Here is a 21,123-nt window from a genome sequence, read left to right on the forward strand (position 1 = left end):
CATGTTTAGATGGAGCGGTACTTTGTAATGACCGTGTTGTTCGATTGTTTGATTATTTTACATAACACTTCTTTGCGTATTTTTTGTGATAACTTTATAGTTTATTGTGTAGTGGAATAGTCAGTCTTTACTTGAAGAAAGTTCATTTGGAAGTGATCCAATTTTATTCTTTATTTACATTTTATTCAGTGCAGTACTCAAGCGGGACGAGTGATATTTTCTCTCTTAAATACATTTAATAATTTTGAAAGTTACTTCGTACCTTACGAACATTAATTTTAACATTTATCTTACCTAATGAACATCATCTATCTTGCATTACATTTAACATTAAATCATCATAAGAATTTAATAAATAAAATAATGCATCTGTAACGTTTATATGTACAAATGACTGCAAAAGAAATCCGTGTAGGAAAACCTTATGTAAGCAATATCGAAAATTCAATCCAATACACAGATAATCAAGCAGCGTTTGAAAATGTTCCAAAAACGAGCTACTAACACACTAAAAACCAACATCTTATCACTATCATAGATTGTAAATAATAGATAATACAGCGTATCCAGCGCACGGATAATGAAAGACTCATAGAAAGACGCAAAAAAGATATGAAATCGCAACATATCATAAACAATTGGCTGAAACTAGGACGGCGTGAAATGATCAAAAACGGTAAACGAAAACAAAATGGAATTTTCTTTTTAAAAATCGCGCAGAAACATTGGGTGTTTAGAGGGTTGAACAGTTAAATTATTATTTATAATTTTTCCGGTATTTTCGGATGTTTTAAACAGTTGATATTTAAAGTCTTTCAATCTAATATTTTAATTTTGTGCTAAATTTTTCCAAATAATTCAATTCACCGAACTGAGTATTTGTAAAATTCAAAAAAAAAGTTTTTCTTCGTTCCAAACCACGCACAAAAACCCAATTTCACCAACAAATTGGAAGACATTGCTTTCACTCTTTATCAAAATTAGTTCATATCACAATCTGGGTGAACAATTTAAACTGCCATTAGTCACCGAAACATTGTCTGTCCCATCCACACATTTGCTACGAACTCTGGCTATGAAATGTTGCCATGTCAGATAACACACTGTGCTAACGGTAGTCGGCAGGAGCAAAACGTCCTCTAAAATTATCTCCGACAAAGGCCGACACTAACGAGGGCCGTCAAACTTTGACTGCAACTGTTCCAATTGTACGGTGCCGGCGAAGAAAACGATATACCGGGAACGTTGCCCAGATGTTAGCAAGCTACCCGCGGTTCACGTGTGGCGAAACCTATTACCAGACGGTGGGGGGGGGGCGGGAAAGGGGGTGAAACACAGTTCGGGGGAGAGTTTTGAACAATTTAACTTACATAATGTATACGAGCATGCCGACACATAAACGCGAGCACACGCCGGTGATGTGTCACAGAGATGCGAAGCATGAGACAGCGTCGTTGAAACACTTCCAGTGCTCCCCAAACGAAATCGTATGTGATTTGTAGGAAAGGATTCCGTTCGGGGGTTTTGCTTATACATTTTCACTCCATCTTTTAATGAGTCGTTGATTGGCGTTGAACGACGGCCGCCCAGCCGGCGGCATCAGGGCAGAATTACATTCCATACCGAACCTCCATCTACAATGGTACAATGCTAACAGATCTAACCGTGGTGATGGACCTGTTGATGGTGGTCTTTCAAGGGTCTCGCGATAGTTTATTGATAGAAATGCATCGATGCATCCAACTTGTGCCGGTGATTGATGGGGTACGGGTCGAGTCCGGGTCGGTTTTAGGCTGAAGCTGACGTACCTGACAGTCCTCCACCTGACAGTAGCCAACGAACGAGAGCATTTGGAAACGACTTTGCAAGGAAGGTGGAGCCAATCAGGTGACCAACACACGCACAGCGTCCATGTTGCAAGAGGAAACTCACTCGTTGCCGCAGCTAATGATGAAACGATCAAACCGCACAGAAACAGCTCCCCCACTTTGAGCCAAGACACAAACCGTTCATCAATCTTGCTACTAATGAAGTTGAACTAACAAAACGCATTGCAAACCGCGTGTCGATGGTAACGAGATGAAATGGGTAAAATGAAACAGCACGCTTTTAATTTACTTTGCCTTATAATTGGTGAATTTGAATAATTAATCTTTTCACCGTACCGGGCTGAACGATCCGTGCTGTACGTTTGTGGAGCGTTAGAAACATAAGCAGCGGAAAAACAACCTTTTTCTGCACCAATGCAACAATGCATTTGCAATGGCGAGTGTGTGTACAGAGTGCACTTGCAAGATGCATTCTAAGACATAATCGAAATTCCATAACCCTTTAGCTAAACCGCTGCACGTCCCATTCCAGGCGTTGGCGCACGAGCGCACAAGACAAGATCAAATCCGTGCATCGAGAGCAAAGTATGAGGTGACGGAATCCGTGCAAGCGCGCGCACACATACGCGCGTTTGCTGCGTAATCTTGCGTGACCAAAGTGCAAGAAGTTCCCGATCGTTTGCAGGCCTGATCTTACCGCTGTAAAGCAGACACAGTGACTCCATTGTCTGTGGGGCAGCAAAATGTTTTGCGCGAGCGCGATGGCATAATCTTTCTACCAGGTGCTCCATTTTTTGTTGCTCTTTACTTCTCACTGCTTTTATTGATTTATGAACCGTGTGTGTGTGCAATGAAAAATGGTGTAGTTTTTCTTTTATATAGGTTTTTTTATGTTTGTTTTAGAAAGACTTGCGTGTTATATATATCAAACAAAAGAATATAAATGAATTAAAATAATTGTTTCTCAAGGCTTTATTCTACTGCCCATATAAGTATAAAAGCTTTTTTTTTGTGAAAAAATATGAGTGTATTTACATGAAGGGGTTTCGCTCATTACTTCCCACGATGTAATTTTGCATTACAAGAGAGTAGCTTTTGGAAAACAAATTACTTCCCTTGGTTATATGTAGGTTATTGTGGTGAGTTATAGGCTTATCACACTTCAAAATATATTTTAATATAGTTCTTCAGTAAATTTGAGTACAATTAGAATACAGAATCGTCTGCTTTAGCGATATGGCTATTTTTGCATAATTAAGAAAATGTGTTGCATACCTTCCGGCGTTTATGTACAATACAGTTGCTATAGAAGAGAAGACTTAAACGATGGATTAAAATCTTCACTTTTAATGATAATATAATTTTTATTTACTTTTTACTTCTTTTTACATTGTAATTGGTAAAAAAGTCAAGCCTATATTAATTTATTTAGCTTCGAATAAGGAAATTATATTAAAACATTTTCCCATCACTCATCATTGAAAATTTGTTATCTTGAAACGTCGAAACACCTGCCCGCAGACAGGCCTGCACCATTAATCATTTCATGATAAGACGATTAAGCGTAGACGATCGCATTACAAAAAATATTTATCTTACGAAAAAAAAACAACGCTGTAAATGACGGCAAAAGCAAATCAAATCTATTTCGACTCAGAACAAATGGGTGGAAACGATGGATTTAGAAAGGATTATTTCGAACGCTTGAATTGGTGCGCTGACCGGGGCATAAACAAAAAACCCTCGAAAAATTGTATGAACTAAAAACAAAGGCTCAATCCATCGATGTCAGTCGATGGTCACCGTGTCCTCAGCGAGGCTGGTGCTATGACGGATATTATTAATTTTTGTCACTGCATCGCATCGAAGCACTTTTCTGCCAGAACGCCCTCGCACCAGTGAGTATCGTGTGAAACTACGCTGCGTCGAAGGTACGGCACCAGGCCGGCCGATGGTTTGCTTCAGGCGGTTCCTCTTACGTGTCACGAACTGGGTGTGGAAACGAGAGTGACCAAAGGATGGGCCAAACGAGCCGACAGTTCGACAGCCGAACAGGGTGGAGGCTGAAGGTCAGGAAGTGAAACCTTGAAAATTAGTTGTTTTTTTCTCAAGTTTTTTTGTTTTAGGTGTACGGTATGTGAGGCGGCAAGTGCGACGGTTCGTGCGTCGCGCCGTAAGACATTCGGACATCGTGGCGTCAATATTTTGTAGCGCGACGCCTAAATTGACCCTTTGTGGTGGGCCTTTATTTGGTGGGCCACCCCAGTGTTTCGTGAGGTGCCGAGCGAACATAAAAATGGCTCCAAACACTAACCGATTGATGGTTATCGGCTAGGAGAAACGAACACAAGGCACAAGGGTCGTAACTTTATGCGCATTCGAAAGGGAACTCCAGTGTCAAACGAAACCATTCATCGCAATTAGCCATTAATCTCAAGAATCTTCCCATTCCTAGCGAAGGTGGTTTGAAGTTAATTTCATTCCCCTGTTCACACACACTCTTATAGTCCTGCTCTAAAAAAGCTTTAATCTCATTATTCGGACGTTGTAGTATACACCTGCAGCATAAGGCTTGTGAGACTCCACCGGCTTGCAAGCCGGTACATTATGGTTCGAAAGTGAACGTTTTGTGTGTGTTTTGCTCCCCCCAAAAACGGTTATTAATAAGACTCCCTTTTCGACAAAGTGTTGACGGTGAGGACTGTTTAGATTCGATCTCGTTTCACATCTTGCCGTGCCTCGTTTGAAGCCATTGCTCTCGCCGTTAAATGGATTGTGTTTTGATAGGCAAATTGAAATGACGGACCGCTCCCAAACTGGGGCTCAGAAAACGTCCTTCAGAAAGTTCTTGACCGGCGACGTGGCCGATGTGGCTTCATTTATCACGTTCTCATAAATCATAACATTCCAGTGAAATCCAAATACGATCTCTTTCTCTCTCGCTCTTCGTGCGACTTCGACCGGTGATGTTTCGGTTGGGAGGAAGAAACATGGGTTTGGCTACATTTAACCTTGCCACTCTGATGAAATAACTTTTTTTCTCTCCTAACTGATTTGGAACGGTCAAAAAAATGCATTCAAAAAAACCAAATGCTTTAAGCGATTTTTTTTCTGAAGCTACGAAAAAAAGATAAACGTTTAGTTTATCACGAGGACATTCTAATGGTGGTTAGGAGTTCAGATAAAACTGCTCCCGGCGGAGAAGAGATTGCACTATAAAAAAATGAACCGTTTTATTGTGCACTTAAAGACATGTTACATGTGTTTGCCTGCAGCATGGAACAAGTGCTGCCAAGTGCTCCTTTCCATCTCCATTTGGTACTTGATCTCATCTCGCTGCTACTGGAGATAGTATCAAAGAACTTTATTTTAATGATAATTGATCTTGATTGTTCCATAACGATTGCTTAAAGACACATTTTTTACAATTAATTTCGTTCTTTTTTCTCGAAGCTAAATTTCTTTCTGCAATATAAAACCCTCCGCAACCGATCGCTTAACCGCATGAATTACACAATCTTTAATGCGTTAGGATCATTTTACTACACACGGCCAAGAGCATTTCGGTTGTAGGAGTTAATGCATGCGCCTTTACGCTCATGCTGGGAATGTGGCCCGCCGCCGCAGGCTACAAGGCACGATTCCATTCCCACTGGACCGTTCAGGTTAATCGTGAGAGCTGACCATGAAATCGACATGAACTTGTGAATTTTGGGGCTAAAATTTATGACGTGTTTTGTTTCATTTAATGTTCGTGCATTTTTTCGTGGGGAAAGAGTTTTGCGTTTACGATTCCTATCTTATGGTTAAACTACGGTGAACGACTCACGACCAGCAGGGCAGGTTGTCATCGAGGTTCTGCAGCTGGTTCGATGATTTAGCGGGACGTTTGAAAATTGGGGAATTGGGAAAAAACAGAAGAAATATATTGATCTGACCCAGTTCGAACCCGTAGCACGATTATCGACAGCCAATGCTTGCTAAAATTTCGGATGATTTGTAGCTTTCGTTACCAGATCGGTTGGGAGTTTTCGGAAAGAAATTTAAAACGACGCAGTAAATAATGTCTAACTAGTCAGTGGGAGATTTTTTAGTTTTTAGGGTAAAGTTGTTTTTTTTTTAATTGATTCCCGTCAAACGGTTTTGGTAGAGTTTTTAGTGCGAAAGTGGTTGCCAATTCTACAACCCACGGAGCGTTACACTGATTACGCAATCCAATGTCCCAGTACCCTAGTGGCCCCGAGTGGGGTTCACTGTATGATCTTTTTTTTCGGTTATTGGATACGACGCGCTCCCTATACGACGAACCCGTTGTTTCGGAAGTAGGTTAAAGTCAGCCATACGTAAAGGAATATTTGCCACATGGTTCAAATCATCCCCCCTTCGCCCATCCCGCAAAATGAAACCCCGGACGCGGTCACATTGTCCCTTTCGAAAGCCTCCGGGTTCATTATTTTTGCTCGATTCATTTTCTTCAACGCTTGAAAGCTTGGTCTTTCGTTAAGACTTAACAACGCAAACGATTAGCGGCGTTTGTGGTGTCCGATGATTACGGGGTGTCTGCTGTATGTCTGTCCGGGGAGGGGAAGGCACCAGGCATAAAACAACCCGCCGACGAGGCATCGGTGGAAGTGCTTCTCTGCTGACTGAGGAGGACCACGGTGGCTTCCAGTTATTCAATTAATAGCCAGACCGAACAAATCGCTGCCACGGTTTTTGCACTGGATTGGCGGTGGCGAAATCGCGTCGCATACGTTTAAGTCATCGCTATGTGTTTTTCTTTCTCGTTGGCAACATTCGAAAGGTTAGGGGGAGCTTTGAAATTCAAACCACCCGCCGAAGGTGGTTCGTTTGGGGGCGGCCAATTCAACCCGGGCAGCAATTGATTCTAGAGATTTAGATTAAAATCTTGACCGATGTGGTGTTACCTACGCCGTAACGCTTCGCATTGAAAACAGGATGAGAAGCTAGAGAGTTAATCAAACTACCTACTTCTCGGGTAAAGCAGATCACCCTCCCGTGTTACGGTCTGGTGCAACACGGGTGGACCCATAAATTGAAGCATATTTGGAACCGTGGCGTGAGTGTTTTTTTTTTTTTTGCATGAATTGCCACTAGTGTCCACTAATGGGGCTACTCACTGCTCACGCTCATAACGTTTTGCCTCGTCGGCAATTTGTTTGGTGATTGCGTTTTTGGTTAACGATTTCATTCCCCAGAACCGTAACTGCAGCATCGGGTGTTTGTGTACGGCTTTTTTGCTTTGTTTTGGAATGCAGAAACGCCGGTCGGTGGGGTTTTTTTTGTTTGCTTTTGAATACCATTTTTATTTGCATTCATTTCCGCCGACAGGTTATTGCAATTTGCTCACACGCGTCAACACAACTAAACCAGGGTGGAAACGATGTGGAAATAGAACTTTAGAAGCGAATCAAATAAGGGGTGTGTTTTTGTTTTGTTTTTGCATTTATATCCTAACCATTACCGTGTCATTCTTCCCAAAACCCTCGGGCAACAAAATGGCCGAAAAATTTAACCTCAAACTTTGACATTAAGAATGGTGATACTCATAAAACTAGAATTTTTAGCTAGAAAGTAGCTTTTCAGCTCATGTTTTGTACACACGCGTTTTTATGTTGATTCTATTCTCTTCCAACTCAAAAACCACACACAATTTACATTTACGATACAATAGCGGATATGCATGAGTGTATCGTAACGTTTTACGGCTTAACAGCTACACTTTATCTGGACAAAGCGTGCAAAAAAAACAGCAATCACACCACAGGACAATCATGTCCCATCAAAAAACCCGGAAACCGTCGCTATCGTGATCATGTTTTTTTACGGCAAAGCGTGAAGATCTGTCAAATCTATCTCGGTTGTCCTGGTTAAACGCTATCGGGGAACGGTGCTAACAGTTGTTGGAGTTTAATTGCTTGCGTTTTATGGGATTAAGGTGGTTTCATTCCTTTATCCGCCGGCTGGACAGGATGGCCTCGGGATCTTTGACATTAAAAGTCAATAAATCGGTTCGGATCGTTTGTGGTATGTTAAGTTGCTATTTTGATTCTGCACGTCTGGCCAGTCAATTTGTGTGGGATATTTTAATGTCTAAATATGTTGTCAGTTTTATGCCGAATACCATTTTCACTCGCTCAGTTTTACTAGTTAAATCATATTTGAGTGCAATCCGTCTCTTTACATGTCAGTCCCGGAAACCAATTCTATTTGGACGATTTTGTGGTTTTTTTCTCGAACACCATTCAGTTGAATGAGGAAATTGTTTAAATTTTAGTTAAAAGCAAACAGATTTAGACTCAACTCAGTGAGGAGTTAAGAGGATAATCCCGTGAATTGTTATTAACATCCATGAATTTGATGCTTAGAATAAAACCCATTAACGTAAATTTGAACTATAACACAACACACAAAATAATCTTATGTTTTTGGTTATCCATCAGCGACTTAAGTGTCTAAAGGAAATAAACTAATTGGAAGTTTGTGGTGAGAGGAGTACGAATGAGAATTGCGCATTATTAGAATAAGAATTTTAATATAGGAAGACAAGAAAAGACAAGGAACACAAATAAAATTAGTGGCATATTTATTATAATAATTTATGATTTGATAAAAAAACAGCTTTGTCTCATTTTGTGAATTTAAACAGTACAAAAAATTATTATTATTGATATTTCCTACTTAATAAATTTAAAGCCTTATAAAACAAACCCTTCACTCGTTCACCACTCGCCCACATTTGGTCCCTTTTCTCGCCAACACCTACACAGGCAACCCACACAAAAACAACCGCATCAAAACGTGCACGGCACAATCCATCATTTTCAGTCCCGTGTTGCATCGAAATCACCGGCTGACATCGATCGGCATTAACTGTCAGCGGCCAAGTGCGGCTCGCAAATCATTTACCGTTTTTTTTGCGCGCAGAATTTTATTCATTTTCCTACCGTTTCCCACCGTTTTGTGCTGCAAAATTATCTTATCGGACCGTTTTAATCAAATCAGTTCGCTCACTTCATGCTGACACCATCACTTCAAACGGTGCAGCAAACAAACTGTGCGCACGATCCGTTCGCTGCAACCATTTCTTCCCTGGGCTGTCGCACCGTGGACGAAACACCCCGTCAACGCTGCACCTGACAACGGTGACTTGAATGCGCCTCGAGGCGAACGCATTTGATGTGCCTTTTATCGAATGTGTTGCATTTTTCCATTACGGGCGGGAGGAGGTGCGAGAAAAGAAGGGGGCCAACGATCGAGTTCGCTCGCAATTACCAATGCGACAAATGTGCACAAAATTTCCAAACCCACCTCAGGCTCACGGTGAGGTGAAAACTTCCGGCTTGAGCGTGCTGCAGTGGTGCAGTGGTCTGCCTGGGACGGTTACCCTGACGACAGCTCGGCCATCAACCGTCAGCCATCGATCTTCGGGGCTTTCGAGTGGCTTTCTTCGACCGTTTGTTCGGTTGTTAGACGGACCGAGGCACCCGGTGGCAGTGGCCGTTTTGCAGTTGCCTACTTTGTACGCTGCAGCCGTTCGGTTAGCTCGTCGTTTTTAATGAAATCAATTCAACAATGCTTTCTCTGTTTATTTGATTTTAAATTTTCATTCCACTTTTATTGGCTCATAATTTTTCACCTTCCAGCTTTACATCTTGCGCTTTGCTTTTTTTTTGTTTGTTACAACTCGTATACGTCCGATTTTGCTGCTCGTAACCTGTCAGCCCTGGTCAAACTGTTGCTCCGGGAGGGACAGACGGAGGGGTTTGTTTTTTCAGCTCCCTTTAGCACTGCCTGCCATTCTTCTCCACCTGTCCGTGGTGGAGAAAATCAGCAATGGACCGTTTCTTTCCACTGACACCGACAACGTTTTGCTCGACCGTTGACGGTTTGATGGTCTTGTTTGTCTCGTTTCGATGCTGTACCGTGCTGCACATGACACTCACGTCCCTCACGATGGCTGTAGATGGGCGGAAAAAGAAGGAAGGGAGAGAGGGAAAGTATATCCGCACTGGCCGGAAACGAGTGCCGTTCGAGTGGACAGGTCTTAACGCCCAGGTCGGGCGGTTTTTCCTTGCTCGCCTCGCACATTTCGAACGTGACTGCGTGACGGAGGCGTTTGGAGATTTCGCGCGACATTACCCGAACGGGGAAAATTATAAGCTGCGCTTGGATAGAGCTGTTTGACCACGCAACTCCACTACGATAGGTACGCGTTTTCATGATGTGAAGAAACCGAGCAATAAGTGTGTGTCTGTCCACTGCGGGGTAAACTTATTTTTTTTAATCATTCCATGAACCGAGATAGACAAAGCTTGCTTTGGAATTAGAGTATGGAGTGTATTAAATTGCAAAATAAATGGGAGGTTCAGCATACTGAAAGCTGAACAAGCGAACGGTACCGACCCAAGACCGGTGTTAAATGTTGCTTTCGCTTGTTTGATAGTAAAAATGGCTTAACGACAAGCACAAGTAATTTGAGGTGCCACGAAGCTTCAAGCACAATTTGGCTGCTAGATTTGGGTACGGGTGACGAAACGGAGCGCACTAAGCGCCGTGTTGCAAATGTGACACGTTTTGAGTGTTATTTTAAGTGATGTGTTAATTTTTGGGCATCTTTATAGCAACATGAGGGACACAAAAATGGTGGCATAAAAAAAATGGAGATGGATTAAATGATGGCAGTAAAGAAAGGCATGAGACACAACTTTTCGTTAATACTTCTATTGTGCAACGCATAATGATCCTAGTGATATATTGTTAAGATTGCTTGTACAACGATCCATTAGTGTTTCATTGGAATCATTAATTCGGTCTATAATGTTTTATATAATTTTTTGTTTGAGAATAGTTAACGGTAAAAGTTTATTCCTGGCCTAAAATTTTCAAGCAATTTTAAATGAAAAAACAATAAAAAAAGATGGACTGGATTATATTTTTGAATTTTTATATTTTTATCAAATTTTTATACTTACCTTTAAAAGCGTATGTACGTCTATTGATACTTGAAGAAAGGTAGTAAGCATATTCTCATCTTTAGAAGTTTAAAAATTGTCTAAATGATAAGGTAATGTAAATGACAATATAAACTATCATGGTACTACCTATTTAGTGGGATGTAACAATGAATGTTTTGAAAATTTACATTTAGTAACGATTGTGTAACGTGTTCAAAATCAGTTTTTAGTATTGAAACGAAATTATTCGATTGAATCGATTTAGCGATTTGTAAATTGAAAGTTTCATATTGTTTGGAAGGAACAAAAAAAAGGAAGAAGTAAGAAAAGTCATTTAAGAAAAACTCAAATAATTATATATAAAACGAGATAAAACAATAATTTATAAAAAAATAATTATAAAGACATGGAAACAATCAATCAAATTAACAAAGAAATTCGTGGATGATTATTTCGTCCAAACAAAAAACTCTTACCACAAAGAGCACAGTTTTGATGATTTTAAATTAATCAAAACAGTACTATTCTTCACCGAACAAAGACATCGTCCATCGAAAAATTAATCAATGTGTCGAATGCAAAAACGAATACCCATAACAGTTTGAAATTCATTTCTCCAAAATCTCCATTGATCGTGACACAATTGATTAAAACGCGATCGATCTCACGGTAAAACCCCACTGTGCTTTCGCTTTCATGGTTTCGATGGTTGACAAGGTACGAACGGTCATGTGAATGACTTCATTTCTCACTCACTTCGGTACCGTAAAGGGCCACGTCCTGTCCTCTTGGTAGCTCCACTGTCTAAGAGAGAATCGGTAGCAGGCGGCACTTAGCCGGGCTGACATTCAATTCCACAGCTTTCATTCATCGATGGCTGCAAAACAAAAAGAAACAAACACCGAAACCTTTGCTTACGCAATTGTCCTGAGGTTGAGCGTGATCCTGCCGAGTGCAATCAGTTTCTTCAACAACTGCAATCTTCCAATACTGGTAGTGGGAGACTTTGACGAACTGCCTCTAATCAACGTGTGGGTTGATTTGACAAAGTTTTTTCCCTTCCATTTTCGGCTACTGTCAAGCTTATTTTCGAACGGTTGTAAGTGATGTTGTTTCTAGGAGCAAATGCGGGACATTTACTTGTCTGTTTGTTTGTGGGAACGCAACGTTACATGTTACACCCTGGACAATGATGATTTATTGACGACGTTTGCACGCGTTCAAGCGGACAGGGCTGAGCGTGTGCGTGTTTTTCGAGGTGGAAAGTAAACCCAGACAAAACTCAGTAAAAGAAACAGCACTAAAAGTGGTAAATATGTGCGGACCACCATCGCCGAGAGAACTGCCACCATGATAGCTTAATTGCCGTAACGCCACCATGCTCCAACAGTGGGCAGTGTGCACACGGTAAGGGTTCGGTACATTTGGTAAGGGATTGAAATTCACGCATCAGGCTCGTTTTGGGCCGGATTCCGGTCTCCAGCAGGGGTAACATTAGCCGAAAGTTGAATTCCATGTTCATGTGAACAACTTCCGGGACCGGCGTTTTATTGGAACGGAATCTCATGGGAAGAGTAGAACGGAATTCGAAGAAGTTGGTGGTGAACATGGCGGGATTAGAATGTATTGTGTGCGTTTTTTTTTGCTTGTCTGCTAATGTTCTTCTAACAGCAGATAAAGGTACCATAAAATGTTCAAAATGATTAGTAAAAGTTGTACAGAAGGAAGCTGGTTGGCGTGTCGTCGGAAAGAGCTTTAGTGATATGACCCGAGGAGGTGGCAGAGTAGGTTTTTCATGATTAATTTTTGTTTTTTTTTGGTCTTTTGGCGTCTTGTCTTTGAATTCACTGGTTGGATCCGTTCTAAACGTTATTATCAAATTTGTATATTTTTTACAAGAAGATTTCAAAAAAAAAAAACCCCTTTTAGTCCTCCGAATCAATGTTCCAACTACACGCTTATTTGACTTAAACCTTCACATTTGGAGTAACAAATTTTGTCGTTTGCATCGTTATAAATAAGATACCATTATGATCGTTAGTTGCCACCGTTTGCATCACGCACAAATCATCTCAAGCTGTCAAAAGAAACATATCATTATATCGCGTAAACGGTGCGTTGTTTTTGTCAAGGGTACGATCAAAGAAACAATCAAATGATGACAATTTCAGTGGCAAAACGCAGCTTTTCACTCCTCTTACTAAACAGCGCGCTACCCCTATTCGGAAAGCTTTATCACAGTTTGAATCTTCATCATTGGCGAACAATAAATGAGTTGCACATTCGTTCACTTTGTTGCGATTGCGTTCCTCTCGGTCTTTAGCGCGAATCGCACTACAATGCATCGTGCACTTGCAACGGTAAACCTTTGGCGTAAAATAATAAACAAACAGCCCCCCTTAATGTTGCGGTGAACCTTTTTCCCAAGCGCTGATTGTTTAGGGAAATGCTTCGCGAGTGGGAACACTCGTTTCGTGTGCATCTGCAAATGTTGTGTTTTATAATTGCAATTGCATTTCAAATGCGTGTGTGTTAGGGGATTTCATGAAATAAAAAAAGGAATAATTGTTAAGAAACAATGTTAGATAGATTACCAGAAACGGATAACTGGAGTGGGTCACCATGTTGTCTTCGTTTAGTATCTCTTTCATTACATTCTTCAATTTAAGTATCAAAACAGACCTCAAGTTTGTTATGGCTAGAAGCAACAAAACAAAGCCAATACATATTATCGTAAATTCGTTATATATTTTCTAAGATTGAATATTCCCATAAATTATTTAAAAAAATTATTTGAAACTTCTGAAACTGCATAAAACTGTTTATAATTATTTATCCTTTTGGAATAAGGCTTTAAAAAAATATTAAAAATATTAGAAAAATGAATAATAAAATAGTTGGACGTACACATAATTTACGGCAAGTAGTCCCCAACATAATTCGTCACACCCACAAGGGTAAAACTAGTACTCAAAACTGTATGTAAATTCTGCTTCATAAAATCTAGATCGTATGCATAACGATGCCAATATTACTGCTCCGGTCACACGAGGAAAGCGGATATGTTCGAACGTGCGTACGAGACCCCACGAGACGTCAGGCACCCCATCCTAGGTAACCCAAATGGCTCGTATTTATTTGATTAATTGCCTACAGATTCCATCCGAGGCGTATGGAAATATGGAAATTCGATCAATGTTCATACACTCTGCCCTGATTCAGTGGTCCTTGAACGGTGGACGAACCGTTGGACGACATTTCGTCCGTTGTGTGGAGCGATGGGCAGGTGAGTGGGTCAGCTTTTGGCGATATGTCACGATGACGCGATGTGTGTGTGGGTCACCCGAAACCAGTCTTTACACCTGCCCGCCAAAACTCTTCTCGAGTACCACGAGAAATTCACGAGCACGAGCGTGTCACAGACGCAACACGATGCCGGCACATTAATTACACCGTTCTGGCAGTTTATTTGCTGTCAATTGCAAATTTTCAACAGTGCTCTTGTTCACATCTCCCCCAGCCCCCTTTTTTCTTGTTGAGGGCAACCTTAGCACGGGCACGTTACGGTGTGCCACTATTTACCATCCTAATCGTATCGACCGCACATCGAATCGTCATCGATTTTTGATCGGTCGAGGTTGCACACAAAATATTCGCTAATCAATTTCCCATCCACCTTGCCGGACCGGGCTTGGCAGACATCTTCGAGTGAAAATTGCATTAACAAGTTGGGCGCATAGAGTCGAACGTTGCGCGAAGTCCATTGCTCAATGTGGTGTGAGGCTTTGCACATTCCTCATCGCTCCATTATGAGCTGCATCGAATGTAACGTCCTGGGAGCAAAAGATCCACACCCTCGACGTGATGAATTCGAAACCCATTTCACGCATCATCCAGTTGAGACCAGCGCCGAAGAACAGCGTGTTTGCAATATATGTTCGTGTGCAAAAATAAGGGCACCCGGTGTGTTGCGGATTTTTCTTTTAATGCGAAAAGCTGGCTTTTCTTGCATCCGACAATGGGGCCAGTTGGTAGCAACGGAGCGATGCGATGAGGTTGCGAAAAGTTGTGCCAAACGATATTCAAACGCAACAGCACATGTTGCTTAGCGAACCTGCGGATTTATAAGCGGTGTCGCTCGTTGGGGTTTGGATGGGCTGTTCCAAATCGTATGACATGTTGATTGGAGTGGTTTGTATGCTTACGAATGCATAGAAATTGCAACTTGAAAAGATAAGTTAACATGGCCAGATACGCTATTATATAGAGATTATTAAAATAAAAAGTAATTGTAGTGTAAATTACACTAAGTAATAGAAAATTCTAAAACATCTCTTATCTGTACTAAACGTCTTTTTCGTACCTTAATCTATGAAATATCTAATTCAAAATTTATTAAAAATTTTGTGACCCGGCACTAAAAAGTGACTTATCGACTAAGAATGGTGGCGCCATCTTTTGTGAAATAAAGTAAGTCTACTGAAGAAACGTCAACAAAATGGATTATATTCATTATCTTAAAAATATAATCATTCATCACAAAACACCACCAACACCGTCATTAAATACTTCACTAAATCAAATTATTCACTCCACTCGAAGTACACCTTCGCAAGACAACGCAAAGAAACGAAACGCTAAACGCTAACGATCTTATCCCGTGCTCAAACAAATCAACCCCTAAATCAACTTACCTGGTGTAAGTGTGTGCGTTTTGAATGAGGGTTTTTGGATTTGGAAAGAATAAATTACAGAAACAGACAAAGGAAACAGCATTGAAAGCGCACCGTTCTTACAAAAAACCATCGTTCTCCCAAAACGGGTTGAACCAATTTTTCTTCTTACCTTCCAGGCTGTCTTTCGAATGTAGCAAGGGAGGAGAAAAGCAACTGCACTCCATTAATCCAACTACGGATGAATATATTTAGGTTCCTGCTGCAAAGTTTCTGCTTCCACGGAAGCTCTTAACAGGTTCCTTGCACATTTACCGATTCAAGGATTGTACTGTACTGCCGGATGGAGCATTTCGTTCCTCTGAATTTCTCTGTGCGTGTATGTATTTGATTGATTGCGTACGCAAGATTAACATGTGTGAGTTTTTGTCTTTGTTGAAGTGTAGTACCATCAGAGGAGCTGTCACGTGATGATGTTTTTTTTTAGTTTCGAAAACAAATTACGCATGATATCCTGGGTGTTGGGTTGAGCACCATTCGTTTTTTTACTGTTTATTTTCAACAACTCCTGCAACGTTCGTCTCCATCCTTCCTTCTCGATTCGTTGTCGAAACAAACAGATACACTTATCCTAAAAGCATGAAATATTTATTTTCAGTTCAGTTACAGTACAAAGTCCTCCATGGCACGGAGACGGATGGTCGGGAAAACAGGTGTATGGTACGGTTTTGCGAGTGAACATGAAACATAGTGGCTGAGTCCTCGTCTATCCGGTGCCGAATGATGAATTCACAGATATGTGGCACCGGGAAGTACGAGACCACTCCTCAAGTCTATTTCTCTCTCTCTCACATAGTTTGTTTTTCTAATTATCTAGTCTTTTTGTTTTATATCATCTATGTACTGGTGCTGTTGCTTCTATCTTGACAAGCGTCTTGAAGCGTGCGGGACTCCACAATGCACATCTGCACATCATCTAAAAATGGTGGGTGATTGTTTGCGAAAGTACTCAAGCGGTGCAGAATCTTCCTCATGCTGCCGGCACGTGGATAGGGTGTGCGTCATCCGTACCGGGTTTTGTGTGCAGCCACGTGGATCCCATATGCAAGCTGTGCATCTAGTGTTTACGCGTAGTAGTCAGCTAAAGCACGGGGGGTAAGAACCATAGGGTCAGGATGAAAGCAAATTAGCGCATATATTCCCTTGTAAGCGAATCCGCAAACAGACACATAACACACAAACACCCGCACACAAACTGTGGAAGGAAAGAATATGCCAGGCAGGAACAAGATCTGGACGGGAAAAACAACAGCACAAAGGAAGAAGTTAATTATGCGAACTCGCAGTAAGCCCACAAGAAAGTGGTATACTTCTTGGCAAAGTATACTTGGAAATTGGAGTTTACAGCAAAAGGTTTTGCTCACTTCTGTCAAGTTGCACTCGGTAATTAGTAACATGCTGTAGTAGTAACATGGCACGGTACAAGTGCATCTAACACTACATTTATGTAATATTTCTTTTGTTCTTTTACGACCTTACCTGTCATTACTTCCATAAACTCTGCTCAAATGGTGAATAGAGGCATTCGATGTACGAAAGTATGCAAAGACATGTTAAGAAGATTAAAAAGGAATTCTACAGGTCGTCGAGAATTGATAAAATTACCCTCAAAGTCTACTGTGCCAGATCCATCAGCATCAATTTCGTCCACAATGTCGTCCAATTCTTCCTCTGGTACGGCACCATCCAGTTCTCGGAGGATAGCTTTGAATTCTTCAACGGGAAGGTATCCCTTGGCTATAAGAAGGGAAAATCAGTTAATATATTTTTTCGAAATCAATATCATAAACTCCTTACAAAAGCAAGAAATAGAAATAAATGTTGAATTTACGGAAAAAATAATCAAATATTCAATATTAACAATAATAGCTAGCAACATTAGCCAATAATTAATTTTTATCTTTTTCAAATTGTAACAGAAATCAGGAGCGATATTGCTTTAAATCATGTTAGATGTTTCCCATTGATGCAATCCAATTTACTATCAATTTTTTCTACTGTCGCCCACTTGGCATAAACATGACAGAACAATTCGATTAGTGTCCTGTTGCTTGTTAGTAAATTTATTTTTGCTCCGTTTCACTTTCAAAATGCATTTCGCCGAAAAGCGTATAAAAATTGAAAACGATAGGTGCAAACGATGTATTGCTTTTTTCTTCTTTTACTCATGGCTTAGATGCACTATCGAACCTCGACCAACCAGTCTGTGAATACCGAGAACACCACCCAATCTATTGGTTTTTACGATACGATGCTAAAAATAACCTGACATGGATTGCAAAATCCTTCGTCAAAACACCGTCACCGGGTTGGTTTCGCACGAACTGCATTCTACCCAGCTCGATACGTACAAGAGCGAACCAATTTGGATTGGTGGAATCATTCAATAAAATAAGCATAAAAACCAAGTTCCCGTTTTCACGGAAAAAGAATTCATGCATAAAAACGTGCATCACACTTTTCTTGTTAGGAAACTTTCATTGCAAAACAATCCTCAGAATTCACTGCAATATTCAGCCCGAAACTTACCATCCTTGTCGTACATCATGAACACTTCGCGCAATTCCTTTCGCAGTGCATCGTAATCCTCCTCTGGCTCGACATAGTTCGAGGCAAGCGCCACAAACTCATCAAACTCCAGCTGACCCGACTCATCCTCGTCGTACTCTTCGATCACCTCTTCAAGCTCTTCCTCCGACAGTTTGTGACCGAGCAGCTCCAGAATGGTACCGACCACGTCCGTTGAAATGCTGCCCGTTTTCTCCTTATCAAATGCATTAAACGCATCACGCAACACTGGGAAGGATAAGAAGATAAAACAAAATCGTGGTAGGCAACACCATATCAGGTACGATTATTAGATGTGCGATTTATTTGCACAACTTCAAGAGACGAAAATAGATGGATTGAAAATAAAACAGAAATACATTCAATCAACAGACAGAAAACCGAAAGATAGGGAGAGAAAAAATTCAATCACCACTTTCGAATTCACGTGCCCAACAGTGTTGGATTTAATTTTGTTGATTTTTGCTTCGTACTTCGTACTGCCACCGTTGCCACGGTACGGTGTTTTCCTTACCTTTCAACTGGTCTTTGCTCAGCTCCTGCTGCACAACGGGTGAGAGTGTATCATATCAAATTAAATCCAAATTCACCGCACGATAATGTGTACGTGGTACCGCACACACACACAGACAGGAACCGGCCATCGTCAACGAATGGGAAGTGTGAAAATTAGGCACCCCAAACAATCGCCATTAAGTAATTAAGCCGAACAGAAAGAGTGAGAGAAAGAAAGAAAAACAAAGAAAGTGATGAAAAAATAAGCAATGGCGCACAGAAGGTTCAACCGTCTGGAGTGCGGAAAATTCGCGAATCGATCACGAAATTGCACTCGAACCGGGGTTTGGCAAAAAGGAGAAGAAAACCCCAGACACTGCCAGACCTAGTAAATCACCATTAACAATTGGTACCACTTACCTTTCCTGAGCCCGATCCCGTACTTTCGCCCGCATCCGACATTGTGTCCGACATTATTGTTTGGCTGGCTGGAAAATTCGACGACGGGAAACACAACAAAAAACGCAGCACACTCGAAGGCAAATAAAGCCCAAATCGCTCTGAATTAAATTGTACCGGGTAAAGATTTAAGCGAGCCGGAATCGTTTATGCACCAAGCAACAACAACAAAAAAATCACCAACGAACCCACGGATGGTGCAGATTGATGCGAACTGGTTCCCGGTGCGTCCTCACCGGTGCATCTTAAACCGTGATCGTGAACGCGAGGAAAAACGCAGTACGGTACGATCGATTACAATCGAATGCAGTCGCTGATGCGTGGATGCCGCTTGGGAACACTTTCACTTTGTCAGCCCGGTGGCTCGAGTTTTTCACCACGTCACACAACGACGTGAGATGTATTGCAATCGACTAGAACTGATGAAAGATCATCCTGCCCGCACCGGTGGCATTGTGAGCACCATCCTGCGCACCCTTTGCGTACCTTCGTCGATTGTGTTGTTTCGTTCCTCGCAAGGTCGAACGTACGCACAATCAACGACCTCACGCACCGAAACGCGTTTCGCTTGCCACTGTGTGGTGAAAGTGAAGGATTTTAATATACACTTGGACACGACTCGATTACTCCGGAGCGATGCAGTAGACAGACCGAGCAGGAAAAATAAAACACACCTGATCACGTTTTTCTATCGTTTACGCTAAACCCACAATCCGCCTTAGCGTAATTAGTGTACTGAAATGTTTGCCATTACTTTTCCTTTACCACAAAGAACGAGGGAGGGAGAGAGAGAGACGGCGGGAAAAAGTATTAAACTAGCATCCCACATGCACACTGGGATGGGTTAAAAGCTTCTGAAGCTAGTACACCAGCTAACACCTGGCGATCTGACGAACGGTGGCCGTTGCAATCAACACCCGTCCGATCCGGATGATGGGATGAGCGCGTGCAGCTCAGCGCAAAGAACATAACCGACGACGGGCGATGGATTCAATCGAATCGAAATGAAGGAATTTCCCTCAGGGAAACGTTGTCAGTTCACGTGGATGGCGTAACGTTGGGTTGGCGCTGATTCTGAATCTTACCGGAGCTGGGCCGTGATGGGTTTGTTTTTTTTAATTGGTGACGCATTTTGGGTGCCAATTTGGTCGTTAACTTTGTGTCTCGGTTCACTGACAAATTGGTCAAATTTGTTGTTGTACTTCATAAGTATTTTATATAATTTGTTTTAATTTATTTATTTTTAAATTATTATATATTTCATATTTCCTTGTATTTATTGATAATTTTATTTTTATTATATGAAATATTTTTCATATATCCTTAGATCTTTTCTGATTATTATCTTAATAATTATTGTCTATTATCTTTAGCTATTTTACATATTTACATATGCATATTTTTACATATACATATTTTAAAATTGATGTGATTTTCACTTCTTTTTTTGTTTCATTCATTAGCATTCATTTGCCTTAATCGTCGTTATATTATTAATGCTTCATATATTTTATTGTGTTTATTCATTTTTTTGTAAATTAGTTAAATACTTATAGTAAGATTAGAATTTCATCTCTTCTTGTACTTAAAGAAATGATCATCAAAAACTAAATACACTTAGATACTTTTTTTAATAATGTTTTCCGCCCAATGTGTTTGCAAACGGCGACTGCTGTGACCCATCTCGATCGCTCGACGATGGCAAGAACCCACCCGTCCCGTCTATGCCGCACACTTCGGCAGCATTAATCATTAAAATTAAATATAATAAATAGAATTTTCACATTCCTTTCCCGGTCACCGGTCAGGCTGATGAGCGTGTCACAGCGGCCCATGCCACACAGCCAGCTGGTACGAGCTGATGGGGTTATCGTCAATGCTTTTTGGCCCTCGTGATCATTACGTCCGTAAAACTGGCTATCTTATTTGCCCCATCGCGACCACCTGACCCACAGGGCCCGATATGACCGGTTCATAAAATCTCGTGCAAAGAGCCGAGATATTTTCCATTTGCAAAAAAATGTGTCGCAACCCATGTTTGATTCGATGACGACGAAGGGT

General features: G+C 41.1%; 1 protein-coding gene across 3 annotated transcripts; it reads right to left on the minus strand.

Moving 5' to 3' along the window:
* Positions 1-16,001: 16,001 nt before the first annotated feature.
* LOC125769084 (troponin C, isoallergen Bla g 6.0101-like) lies at positions 16,002-19,412 on the minus strand. 3 transcript variants are annotated; one of them, XM_049437521.1, is made up of 6 exons: positions 19,024-19,412; positions 18,623-18,650; positions 18,070-18,336; positions 17,146-17,277; positions 17,020-17,040; positions 16,002-16,111 (listed from the first exon to the last, which is right to left on the minus strand). In XM_049437521.1, the coding sequence occupies exons 1-6, from the start codon at positions 19,075-19,077 to the stop codon at positions 16,107-16,109; spliced, it is 507 nt and encodes a 168-aa protein (XP_049293478.1). In that variant the 5' UTR covers positions 19,078-19,412; the 3' UTR covers positions 16,002-16,106. The 3 variants fall into 3 exon arrangements, with proteins under 3 accessions (XP_049293478.1, XP_049293476.1, XP_049293475.1); XM_049437519.1 differs by lacking the exon at positions 16,002-16,111 and adding an exon at positions 16,113-16,621 and having other exon boundaries at positions 18,623-18,647; positions 19,024-19,406; XM_049437518.1 differs by lacking the exon at positions 16,002-16,111 and adding an exon at positions 16,113-16,621 and having other exon boundaries at positions 19,024-19,405.
* Between the last annotated feature and the right edge of the window lie 1,711 nt (positions 19,413-21,123).

Source organism: Anopheles funestus, chromosome 3RL (genome assembly GCF_943734845.2).
Source record: "Anopheles funestus chromosome 3RL, idAnoFuneDA-416_04, whole genome shotgun sequence".
Classification (NCBI taxonomy): Eukaryota; Metazoa; Arthropoda; class Insecta; order Diptera; family Culicidae; genus Anopheles; species Anopheles funestus.

Coding starts and splice junctions, on each gene's coding strand:
- LOC125769084 (XM_049437518.1), bottom strand. CDS start 19,077: ATGTCGGACACAATGTCGGATGCGGGCGAAAGTACGGGATCGGGCTCA. Junction 18,337..18,622: donor GAGCAAAGACCAGTTGAAAG/GTAAGGAAAACA, acceptor TATCCTTCCCAG/TGTTGCGTGATGCGTTTAAT. Junction 17,278..18,069: donor CATGATGTACGACAAGGATG/GTAAGTTTCGGG, acceptor CCCTTCTTATAG/CCAAGGGATACCTTCCCGTT.